Genomic DNA, 13,492 nt, shown 5'->3' with positions numbered 1-13,492 from the left:
TATCCTTGTGAGGGATAACTCCCCTTAGGATTTGGTACTGTTGTGATATGTGAGCGTCGTGTACGCGAGGTGACGAGTGTGTACATGGGCTATTTGTTGTAAAATCTGATTTTTACTAAATAATAACCTGTTTCATTTTAATTGAGTTATACCAGCATGTATAGTTATCATGTTTAGCCTAGAATAGCATGTCTACGTGTCTTAAATACTTATCAGAACTCTTTGCAGCATGCCTAGTGGATTCCTGCTTCTTCTTTGACTTGTACTTAGTCTAAACTGTAGGATATCTTGCGGTAACTGTTATTTCCATTGTTTTGAGCTGCGTATTTACTTTGGGACTACGGGACGGTATTCCGGGATGGTATCCCTGCATATTTACTTTGGGAGTACGGGATGGTATCCCGGGAGATCCCCCTGCACATTTACTTTTGGGACTACGAGATGGTATCTCGGGAGATCTTGCTGTTACTTCTGTGTACTGTACTGTTAATCTTCTGTGGTTTCCTCTTTATTAAACTTCAGTCTCTTATTACACCGCGATATTTTTATTCTGCCTTATTTAATTTATATATACCATTAGGGCGCTGACCTGACCTCGTCACTACTCGACCGAGGTTAGGCTTGGCACTTACTAGGTACCGTCGTGGTGTACTCATGCTACTCTCCTGCACATAATTTCGTGTGCAGATCTAGGTACCTCCTACCAGCCTTGCTATTAGTTGCGTACTTGCTGCTGCTCCGGAGACTTTAAGGTATATCTGCCCGCGTTCGCAGACCTCGGAGTCCCCCTCTATCCCTTTTATGTTGTTCCTCCTTACTTCTTTTGGTTATTGATGTATAGAAACAGTTAGACGAAATCTTAGAAGCTTGTGACTTATGGTGTTCCGGGTCTTCGGAGAATTTTGTGTATATGTTGAGAGTTGGTTATTATACATGCCGAGCGGCATTTTTATCAGTCATTTAATATTTGTTGTTGTTAGTTGTTAAGGTTTTTCTTTCAATTATTTGGTTATTTCCGCAAATATTAGGCTTACCTATTCGTAGAGACTAGGTGTCGTCACGACATCTCACGGAGGGAGGATTGGGTCGTGACACCACACACCCGTCACCTAGCATGTGCGTTACCTCAACATCACAAATAACATGGTTCCCATGGATAATTACCCGTAATTCCAAGTGTAGAAATGTTCCTTACCTCGAACAAATCAAATCCAATATCGGGCAAGCCAAACAACACTCTAGAAACACCACCCCACACAAATCAACCTCCAAATAGCTCAAAACTGCCAAAAGCAACTCAAAATCATCAAATAATACCAGAGAAAACAAACCCAAACGTTAAAGGTCGAATCTTTAATCAAATTCTCAAAGACAACAAAAAATTCAAACCGGCCCCGCACCTCAGAACCCGACAAACTTATAAATTCCGACAACCCATTCAAATACAAGTCCAACCATACTAATTGTATTAAAATACGACTCTGAATCGATGTTAAAAATTCAAATATTCACTTTAGGGAAGTTTAGACTGAAACCCCTAAATTCTCTTTAAAATTAATAATCCAAATGCCAAATCAAAGATATATTCATGAAATATAATCACAAGCGAGTCAAGAATACTTACCCAAATCCATGTGGTGAAAAACCTCTCCAAAATCGCCCAAAACCAAGCTCCAAATCTCCAAAATGTGATAACATGAACAACCCTCAAAATAAATAGAGTCTGCCATCACTTTTGCACGTGCGGTCCAGGAGCCGCTTCTGCGAAAAACACTCAGGCAACCACATGCACCTGCGGGTTCCCCACTTTTGCGACATCGCAGGTATGATGCACCTTCCGCTTTCGTGAAGCTCTCACCCAGCCTACGTTCCCACTCCTACGCAACATCGCCCGCGCAGATGCGCAAAACTTCCGCACCTATGATAACTTCCGCAACTTAGCCTTTTCGCTTCTGCTCCTCCTTGACCGCTTTTGTGGATCCTCACCAGCGCCTAAGATTTTGCAGGTGCGATAACACCAGTTCTCTGCCAAAACCATCCATAACAAACATGTTTCCAAATGATCCGAACTACATCTGATGCTCACCCGAGCCCCTTGGGATCCCATTCGAACATACCAAAAAGTCACAGACCTACTCGAGGCCTCAAATCACACATAACAATACCAAATCAATGAATCGCACTTCAAATCAAACTAAATAAACTTTTGAACTTTCAACTTTCAAAACTCGTGCCGAACCATATCAAATCAACTCGGAATGACCTCAAATTTTGCACACAAGTTCCAAATCACCTAACGAACCTATTCTGATTCTTGGAACCATAATCTGGATCTGATATCATCAAAGTTAACTCCGATAAAACTTATGAACGTTCCAAACCTTCAAATAGCCAACTTCGCCAACTAGAGCCAAAACCTTCTAGAAGCCTCCAAATGCAAATTCGGGCATACTCCCAAGTCCAAAATCATCTTCTGAACCTAATGGAACCATCAAAACTCAAATCCGGGGTCAAATACACAATATTCTAACTTGGTCAACTCTTCCAACTTAAAGCTTCCTAGTTGAGAATCATTCCTCCAAATCAATCCCGAATCACCTGAAAACCAAGACTGAAGATTCACACAAGTCATAATACATCATATGAAGCTACTCAAGACTTCAAACAGCTGAACAAAATGCAAATGCTCAAAATGATCGATTGGGTCGTTAGAATTTATTGACCGCCTTTACTTGCTTTATGATCTTGTATGTTATTAGATAGCTACTTTTATCCGTTTTTTGTCTTTAATTATGTAATTCTCTTATTTTATTTTATTTTATGTATACCATATTTGGTTGTAGTTGTACATTTATATTATTATTGGGCGGGATCGGGTTGCATACCGAAACGGATATTGGTATTCCTGTTTAGGATCGGATTGCACGTTGCACTGGTATTTTTGTGTGTGTGTGTGTGTGTGTGTTTGGATCGAGTTGCGCACCATAATGAAAAAGACATATTGACTGTTCATAACTGTTGGTTTCGTGTTATATTGAGAAAATTGAGCTTGATGTTATTATGGGGGCCCCTATTATGTATTTCCTGTTCTATTTTTCAAGTTATACTTGTTTTTTTTATTTGTTTGTCGTTATATTAATATATTCGTACAGGTTTATAGTGAGTGCCTTGTTATAGCCTCGTCACTACTTTGTCGAGGTTAGGTTCGGCACTTACGGAGTACATGGAGTCAGTTATACTCATGCTATACATCTGCACTTCCTGTGCATATTCTGGTGTTGGTCCCAGCGGCGTCTAGCAGGGTTCTGCTCGGATCATATCTGCACCTGGAGACTTGAGGTAGAACTGCACGACGATCGCAATCCTTGAAGTCCCCTTCCTTATCGAGTTTTACTGATTATTTTGTTTCAAATAATTGTATTTTTATTCAGCCATTGGTTGTAGCACTTCTAGTATGCTCATGTACTTGTGACACCAGATTCCAAGATTTGGCTAGTCGGTGTTTGGAGTATTTATTTATGTTTTTGACACTTTACAGCTTCATTTCTTAGTAAATTGCTTTCAAATTGGTCTAAAAATAAATAGTTGTGTACTAATATTGGTTTGCCTATCAAGTAGACGTTGGGCGCCATTACAATCACGCGGTTAGAATTTCGGATCGTGACATCTGCATTTTACATCATGACCATTCCTCCTGAGTTGCCTTGAGCCACGACTTGGACAAGGTGAGAAAAGCCAAAGTCCCTAACAAGTCATGGTTTGACATGTTGGTTTCCAGTAAGGCAACCAGGAAAGGCTTATTATAGTCTAGCATCAATCTGAAGGTTCTTCTGAACTCATCGTTCGCCGCTCCTCGGTAGTTCCAAACGATCATGGTCAATGATCTATTGATGTTTGAGGACTCCCTCCCTGAACATGGGTTGGGATCAATGGAAAAGAGGGCCCTGCCATGTTCATGTTGGCTTGATTGGTCCAGTTATTAGTATATTGTTGGAATCATTACTGCCCCATACTTGTATATCTTTGGGGGACGCATTAATACCCTTATATTTATCGAGTATTTCCTCAAATACTGAGGGAAACGCAAGATGTGTCTTTTTTCTTTTCTTTCATTGAGCACCAGATTTTTGATGTCTTTAACATGTCGTATTCCACTCTCCTTGTTGTTGAGGACCCTCCTCTTCTTCCTCCTCGTCCCTCTGTAGTTGAGCTTGCTGGGAGGGTGGCTAATTGGGAAGGATGTTGCTGCTTCCATAATTAATTGTTTTGCTAATCTTTTTCCTTTCATCTTCTTTTTCGCCAATAAAATTGATTAAGAACAATCCGTCGAATCAAATAAATGATAATTTTTAGTGATTATAAGGTGTTTTATACAGGAAAATATTTAGTATTATTTTTAATGAAGCTATTTTGAATACTTTTTAAAAAAACAAAACTCATTGAAACTGTTATAGTAATATACTTGAGTTTATTTTATTAATATAATTCGAATTGTGTTCTTTTTTTAAAGATGTTGTTAGTAGTATTTTATTTATTTGTTCACTTTATATAGTGTTAAATCGCTTACGAAAAATCATACTTACACTACTAGTAATATGAGTAGATACTTGTTTTGTTAATCCATTTTGCCATCCCCACTTGAGCGTTAGTAAGTTTTTACTTTAAATAAGGCCTCTTCAACCCGCTGTAACAAGGAAATAGAAATATTTCAATGTTGTAATTTCTATTGTTATTTATGGAAGAAAGAGGTAAAATAAAGGGTGGTGAGATCTTCAAGAATCAAAAGGTAAAATAACTTGAGACAAAAGGTGCGGAACGGCCAAGCAAGGGCCACCTCAATTTCTTACCCAGCATTTATGTTGGAGTCCGTGACATCCTTTTTATCTCGCATTCATTCGTTTTTCATTTTAGAGCACCGAAAGAAAGCACTTTTCCAGCAACTTTTGACCTGAAAAAAAGTATGGTAATCAGAGATAAATTAGATTATTTATTAGAATAATCTTTGACAATGTTCAATTTCCATTGCGAAATTAGCAGGTCGACTAATTTTTGTTTTATGCACAAGTAATTTTTCGTATGATCGGGTTAAATTAATTTACCGCAGTTGTAATTCTTCATTTCAAGCTTATATGATAAAAAAGATCAAGAGCTGGTTCAGTAAAACTGTAAAAAACTGCTTATTTTGAAAAGTATTTTTATTTAAAAGTATTTTTGGTTAAACGAAAAAGAAATACAAGGGCACTTTGTTGCCTAACGATCAACGAATTGAGGTTTTTGGAGATTAGGGTTTAAATGCCAATAAAAATAAAAGACGCTAAGTGATTTTTTACTATATATTCAAGCATGTATTTATGTTGGTAAAAACTAGCAAATACTTAGTCCATCAGTCCAAAGTCTTGATACGTAGAATTATTCAATCTCTCATATACAATAATGTTATTTATTAAATAAAGAAAGAAAAAAAGAATCTCCGTAGGATTCATATAAAATAGATATAAAGTGTATGGATAAACGTATAAGTAATATTATAATGTTACTGGGAAAAAGCTTGGCTAGCTGCTGTCAAGATTTAAAAATGGGAGGATTAAAATATTTGTTCAAACTTCAATGGCACAGACCACGCATATATTGTTTGGAACTTGGTGGTATGATTCTCTAAACTATAACGTCAGTTATATACTAAGCATTTTAGATCTGACCGAAATTAAACCCTTGTGTTTCATAGATTCAAAGAGAGAAAGAAAGCAAAAAATGGTTTACTCAAAAACTGAAAAATCATCCGCCTGAGAAATTAATAACAACCCTGCTGCTTGTGGTTCATCTGCAGTTTTGAAGTTTGCATTGGATGCAACCCTCCCCAGGTATGCTTATTTATATTGCCATTTTCGTGCTTCATGTTTCAAGCTTTTAATCATATATTTTTCTGAATAACGGTGGAGTGATTCTACGTACCCACCGAAGAGATTACTTCATCTTCAACCACGCATTAATGATCTTTTGTTTTAAATTCATTTTCATATAGATATGGTTATGTTGCTTGTATTCATGTGTTTCGTTTTCCCAATTTGCAATATTCCAACTTTATGTTTTCTTTTGTCCCCTTTAGTGTTTCTTACTTTTCTAGTTATGCAGCTCAAGGCAAATTTTCATTTTCACTTGTCTTTTAGCTCACTTTATTACCCAATCAATCATCACTAGGATGAAAGAATAAATCATAGGCAAATTGAACTTCATAAATGAGTCTTACGAATTTTACTGAAATCATTCCTTTTGATTCAAATTAATGTATATATTAAAAAAGATTTTATAATGTATAATAATATAACAAAAATCATACTAGCGTTTTAACCTGGCATTCATGACTGAATATAGTAAATTTTCAGTAGTAAGAAACTACTACCAAGGAGATAGCTGTTTACCTGGCTCTAGCACAACATACCATACACAAATTAAATGTTTTCTCAATAAGAAAATTTTGGACCTATCCTTATTAAAAATATCATGCAATCCATTAACTTATTGTCATTTTGACTTGTAGCGCATCTGTAACGCCACCTGACCCTCCACAAGAACCCACCCTGCTTGAATTTAAGTTATATATACATTATAAATTTCTTTTTTCCGTGATTAATGTAATTTAATTAATTATAGTATGTTATTTATTATTTATTTTAGATTACTAAATAATGCGTATTAAATGGAGCTCTATGTAATTATATTTAAGTAACCCGATTATATTGATATCTCTTACCCTTTCAGTTACGACTTGAACTCTCTAATAATTAAAGAATCTGAAAGTCTATGTTACTAAATTAGGATTAACAGTTACTTAATGTTATAGGTAATTTTAATTTGGTCATACCCCACTCACTGCACACTAGTTAAACTCTTAAAACAAGCATCAGAAAACGATATTTAAAAAAAAAAAATAAATAAAGTTAAAGGGTTGCTTTATGTGAAAACATTACTGCTAAAGTGCCGTACTTTGACCAAGTCAAATAGCATTAGCAAAACAAAAAGACAAGCATTAAACCCTTGAGTTTGTTTTATTTTTAGAGTAATGCAAAGTTCATGTGAATGGTACTGTGTAACTCCTAGGAACTTTAATGATCTTGATTTCTTCAAAACTGAATCCATTTAATCTTTAATAATTTGTAACTGTCAAATAAGTTGAGTAATTACGAACAGTTGATAATTAACTCGGTGGCATTTGCCGCAGTCTCTTCCATTAAATTAACATTAGAATTACACTTAGCATGTTCATACTATTGTTTTATCAATGCGGCTTTCGGTGTAGCAGTACCTAGGTCTATTAAGTTAAGGAGTTCCTCATATTAAAGATATCAATGGTAATAAAAGTGATTTAACTTATGTACACTCATTATATAAAATATTAATACGCTATTAATGTAACTTAACTCATTGTAGTATGTCATTGTTCCTATTTTCTAGCTTACGACTAATAAATCATGATCAAAATAGTAATTAGTTGCATGTACATAGTTACCTTCTAAATGATTAGACAATGTCAAAAATATTACCCTCTCAGCGTACTAAAGTTAAAATGGATAATAATAGGATTTAAGTTGTATACACTGATATTGTAAGATTTTTTTTCACTATTAGTGTAATTTAAATGGTTATAGCATGTTATTATTCTATTTTTCATGGTGTCATATCAAAAAAATTATGAAGAGTTACTTGTTGTTGTAAGTTAAATATAACCCTGTTGAAACAAAAACTTTACATGTTTGTGCACACTTTTATAGAGTTTTAAGTTCTACTCATAGATAATATATAAATTTTTTACATTATCAAGTTAAGTTAACTTTATAACGATATGTAACTTCTCATAGCAAGTCTGGTATGGTGATTGAAAAATAATAAACCGAATTAAATTATATTGACGATTAGTGTAAAGAATTTTTTTAATCAATAAATTGTAACCTATGACAGTAAGTTTTTACAATTTTTATCAAATTAACAATTAATTCTTATTAAAAAGTTTACATATAATTACCTAATAAATGATATAATCTGCTATAACCTATAATTATTAAATGATTGTATATAAATATTTTTATACATAAAACTTAAACCTATAATATAATAGCTTGCTATAACCTATGAAAGTGAAATGATGGTGCAAATACTCTAAACTATCAATAGTTATAACCTAAAAAAGTATTGACGAACTTTACCATCCATGTTACTATATGTTTGAATCGTAATATAAGACCGTGAAGAATTAGAAAGAAAGAAAAAAAAAACAAATCTGGGAAACACCCCATGTGGAATCTCCACATACACTGCATTGGGAGTAGATTCTTGTGTTCCATTTTTATGCCTCCCTGATCTCACCTCGTGGTCATACTATACTTTACTGTCAGCATGTGAAGCTTGGGCTAATTAATTAGTGCTACTAATTATAATACTTCTGAACTTCACAACACTAAATGGTACTCCCTCCGATCCACAATAAGTGACCAATTTGCTTTTTTATTTTGGTCCAAAATAAGTGTCCATTTATATAATCAAGAAAAAATTCAATTTGTTTTTCCAAAATTACCCTTATGTACGTATCCCTAAACAGTCATTTACTCCTCACATTTGAGAAGAGAAGTAAGTGCTACTATAACTATGATGCAATATTTAATTAAGGATAATTAAGTCACACTAACTATTTTTGTCTAGAATTTAGTATTTCTTTAATGGGTGTACCCAAAGCAAATTAGTCACTTATTGTAGACCGGAAGGAGTATACAAATATAACATTTCTAGTCCACATTGGAGTTATACAACTTGATTATCACGCTATGAATGTAAGATTCTTGTTCTAAAACGATGGAAAAGATACATAAATATATTTGTTCAATGCTAGATCTCGTATTCCCTTTTTTATAACTATAATTTTAAAGGTAATTTGTGCATCTCAATTATTTCATCATATCTCGCGTTACTCTTTTTTTTGTCACAGGGTTAACCTATTGCACATATGTAATTTTACTGTAGATCGATGTTACCAGCCGCGTCCTCTAAATAAGGGTAATTAATACCAGTCGAACCACTGCACTTGTAATTTTACTGTAGATGTTAGTGAGTTCGTATATTTTGAAGGAAGACATATCACGTGGTTATAATTTTTGACTTGTTCAGAACTGAAAGTAAAAAATGAGTACAAGGATTGGTGAAGATAGTAAACTTCTTTTCTTTTTCTACCCTGTACTTGCATTAGCTCCCGACTAATCCGGATTTACGCCGCATTAGGTTGATCAATAGGAGAATGTTTCCTATCAAGAATTTTTTCATGCTCTAAACTTAAATTTGAGACCTCTGATTAAGTGTAGAAAGACTTATCCATCCTACCATAACCCTTGAAGGTGAAGCGGATAAACTTTCATTTAAGGACAAAAAGGGTTGATGGAGTACTTGTAGTAGGCATTGTCCAATGAAAATTCAATGCAAGAACAAGAGGGATCATTGATCTATGTCCAGTGAAAAAGATAGAAACAGTTGAAAAGCTAATATATATGTTGTATCCAAGACATGAAATGAAGTATCGAATTTATGACATTCCTAATTGGAGAATGATGTTACACAAACTTGGATTCTGTTTGAAGGGTCTCTATCTAAGTCACATTTCTTACATTCCCTTTTAAGCTCGCTTCATTCTTATGGTGACAAATTGTATCCCCACCAACACTATTCATAATGACAAAATTCCAATTAGCCATAGCCCATAGGGCTCATAGCCTTTTTCCATTACACTCACCATCATGACCTAATTGGCGGAAGGGGTGTATTGTTTATGGATTCAACTTAAATTACTGATCCCTCTGTTTCAATTTAAATGAGGTAGTTTGACTCGGCATGAAATTTAAGAAAAAAAGAAGACTTTTAAAACTTGTGGTCTTAAAAGCTTAAGGGATAAAAGCTTTGTGGGGCTATGACATTTGTGTGGCTATAAAAGCTTCTCATTAAGTATAAAATGGGTAAAATGAAGAATTTAAAGTTGAATATTTCAAATTGTATAAATGTGTTACGTTATTCTTTTTGGAACTGAAAGTGTGTCATCTAAATTGAAACAGCGGAAGTAGTATTTTGAACACGAAACATATATGTGGGAAAGATTACAGTAGTTTCACATATATTAACTTTAAATCCTGAGTCTAACTCTGTTGCTACACTTAGGTTCCTAATAGGTTTTTTACAGTTAATTGAGCCATCATAATAAAGGGAAATGGAAAATTAATCTTCTTGTTTTTTCAAAAATATATTCACGCAGGTTTTTTTTCTCCTTGCAATTATATTACCACATGTCTTAGGGAAAGGACAGGAAAAAGGAGCATAAAGATTCCAGGGTTTTTACTATAGTCAACCAAACCATATTTTTAACCTTGGGTACGGAGGGGACAGATTGGTAAAAATATATAGTAGGATATGTAATAATGTAAGGAATTCTTCACCACGCTTTTTACCACATCTGTCCTCTTAAATTCCTCTGTGTTCTCAGGCAGTTAAAGTGAGCATGGAGAATTTTTTTTTTTACCCTTCGTTACTTTTTTATGTAAATATTTTTACCCTAGCATGCACTAAATACATGGACCTCATTACCCACTTCGGAAATACAAGAATAATTGCATGGGAAGAAACATTTTATCTTGTTACTAATAGTAGTAGTACGTACCTTTGAAAAACCATTAAGAGTCAAAAGAGGGCTCCCAAAGTCCTAGCACACACAATTCCCGAAAGCTGATCATCCCCAGTCCTGCCTTGCAGTTGCAGTCATTTTCGTTGTATGTGCACTTGAGAATTATATATGTGCATTTCGAATTTAAATTTGACGGGTTCAACCTTTATATTTTACTCATTTTACTTTTACAGGGTTAAGAACTTAATATTTGTTGAAGTTTATTTTAGTGTCTTTCACACATATATCTACGCGTCAGGTAAAAATATTGTATTCAGTCATCTTGCATCCAGCTTGTGCATAGGAGTGGACCTAAAGCATAGAATACTGGTTCCCGGGAATCCAGTAACTCTTGCGTAGACCCTATATTTATATTAAGCAATTCACTTAATATTTGTAAATATCTAACTGTGAACCCAGTTATTATTGCATATTAATCTGAAACTATGGTAGGAACCCATAAGCCTCAAAACCTGGATCCGCTTCTGCTTGTGTAGAGTTAGAGGCGAGTTCGGGATTTGATCTTGGGTTCAACCTTTGAGAATCTTAAATTGAACACGTTGTTTATATTTTAAAGTAAGGGTTTAGAATTTAAATTTTGTTGAAATTCTAGTGGTGTTTTTAATGCATAGTCTTGTTCTGTGTGGAAGTACTCAGTTTAGCTAGACCCTATAAAAAGAGGTTGCATCTGCCTCTCTGCTTGTTGTACCATATATATGTGTACATTTTTTACAATATGTAGAGAAAAAACAGAGGGTCTTATATAAAATCACAGAATAAATGCATAGTCTTTTTGATTCCTTTTGCAGGGCTAGTCTATCAGCGAATCATCAAACATAGGAACTGAGTTTTAGACAGTGACATGGATGGATACTCATGTCCAAAAGCTCAACGTAACAAAAAGGGTAGTAGAAATGGAAGTACCCCTTCAAGAAATGCCATCACCACGAACGGCAAGAACCACCGGCACACGGTGGTGGACGAAGATGATGGTGGAGATCCGATTGAATGCAGCGGGAAATCATGTAAGGCATGCACCGGCAGCTTAATCGCGGATTGTGTAGCGGTTTGTTGCTGCCCCTGTGCTGTAGTAAACATTTTGGCACTAGCATTTCTCAAGATTCCTTGGATGGTGGGAAAGAAATGCTTGCGAATGGCGAAAAAGAAGAAGTTGGAGAAGAAGAGGAAAGATGACAAGAGTTGCTGTTACAGTGCTGACCGTGTAATGTATGCGGACAGTGTAGAAGAAGAAGGAGAAGTAGGGACATTGGGAATGGTAAATTCCCAATTTGGGGAGGAAGAGTTAAAGGACAGTTTTCGTGCAAGAATTGATGCAGAAGAAGTTTGGTTAGAGTTGTATCGAGTTGGTCATATGGGTTTTGGCAGGGTTTCTTTCACAGGAATTAATTCTTCTCAAGGTAAGGCCAATTAGGTCAAAAATTGTGACAGTTGTTTTCTTTTTCCTTTCTTCAAGCATCTGGTTTCGGAATTAATTGACCCGACTCATCTGGATTTGCTCCATAGAAAGCGTACTATGAGGGTTTTAATGCTCTCTATCAAAGAAAATACATTTCCAGGACGAACTCAAGACCTTTAGTTAAGGGTGAAGAAAATCTTGAAACTGTTTTTGGTTCAGGCTTGAGGACAAGATGTGCTTCCAAATACAGAATTTACCATTTAGCCTTGAGACTGAATATTGGTGAACCATGACTACAACTGCAAACTACTGTGCCTCAGTTTCAAGTCAAAACCATGAATTTTGAAAGAAATTAAAGAGGAATATACTACTAGTACTAGTTTAGTGTGTTAGCCAGATTAGTCAACACTTATCTCTTTCGATGCCATTTACATGTCAAAAACATCACATTGTTTCTTCTTTGTGAATTGTACAGTTAATATTAGTAATGTTTTCTTGGAATAACATTGCTAATTTTGAAGGATAATGAAAGAGGAATTTACTAGTAGTACTAGTTTAGCATGCTTCATCATGTCAAAACATTACATTGTTTTTCTTCTCTGTGAATTCTACCGTTAATAATAGTAATGTTTACTTGGAATAACATTGCTCCTTTTGTTTCTTTGATCTGATTGGAAATCATTAAAGGGGTGAATTTGATTGAAAAATGAGGCCAATTATCTCTCCTCTTTTCTTTAAGCTTTTTAAAACGTATTACTATATATTGGTAAATTACTTTAGTCTGATAACGTTGGTATCCAGATACCTGCTAACCTTTCCAATTCTTTTAGTATTTTACCTTAACTATTTATTATCTTCTATCTCACAGGTATCGAATAAATCCACACATAAAACTTAGGCATATGAGAAATTAAAATCACCCAGCATTGTTTTTGTTGCCACTGAGATTTTGTAATATTGTATCATTATAGGTTCAATTAAGCTGTATTCGTATCTAATTTTATATTTTATGAATAAATGAAGTACAGTCAGACCTCTCTATAACATCATCCATATATGACAACACTTCACTATAAAAGCCAAGTTTTTTCGGAACCAATTTTTATGTTATGTTATAATATATGTTTTCTATAACATCACTTCACTATAACATCCAAAAATATTCGGAACAAACGAGGCTGTTATAGAGACGTTTGGTTGTACTAATTTGTTTTATCCAAACCTTCTCAAAGCTCTTGATACCCTCTCTTTTTAACCTTGCATTTGTCCCTTTTTGTAGCGAAAAATCGTGGGTTAACTAGCACACAATCACATACAAAGCAAAAAGAAAAGAAAAATCAACACAAGAATTTAACGAGGTTCGACTAAACCTAATCCTCAGGGCA

At 34.7% G+C, this 13,492-nt stretch overlaps 1 protein-coding gene across 1 annotated transcript; it reads left to right on the top strand.

Moving 5' to 3' along the window:
* Nucleotides 5,560–12,737, top strand: LOC109229263. Its single transcript, XM_019394647.1, has 3 exons — nt 5,560–5,645; nt 5,726–5,861; nt 11,500–12,737. The coding sequence occupies exon 3, from the start codon at nt 11,553–11,555 to the stop codon at nt 12,120–12,122; it is 570 nt and encodes a 189-aa protein (XP_019250192.1). The 5' UTR covers nt 5,560–5,645; nt 5,726–5,861; nt 11,500–11,552; the 3' UTR covers nt 12,123–12,737.

Source organism: Nicotiana attenuata, chromosome 7, assembly GCF_001879085.1.
Source record: "Nicotiana attenuata strain UT chromosome 7, NIATTr2, whole genome shotgun sequence".
In the NCBI taxonomy this organism is placed as follows: Eukaryota; Viridiplantae; Streptophyta; class Magnoliopsida; order Solanales; family Solanaceae; genus Nicotiana; species Nicotiana attenuata.
The sequence above is the reverse complement of the archived record's forward strand: the minus strand, read 5'-3'. Positions and strand labels throughout refer to the sequence as shown.

Excerpts from the sequence above, each read along its gene's own strand:
- LOC109229263 (XM_019394647.1), top strand. The coding sequence starts at position 11,553 with ATGGATGGATACTCATGTCCAAAAGCTCAACGTAACAAAAAGGGTAGT.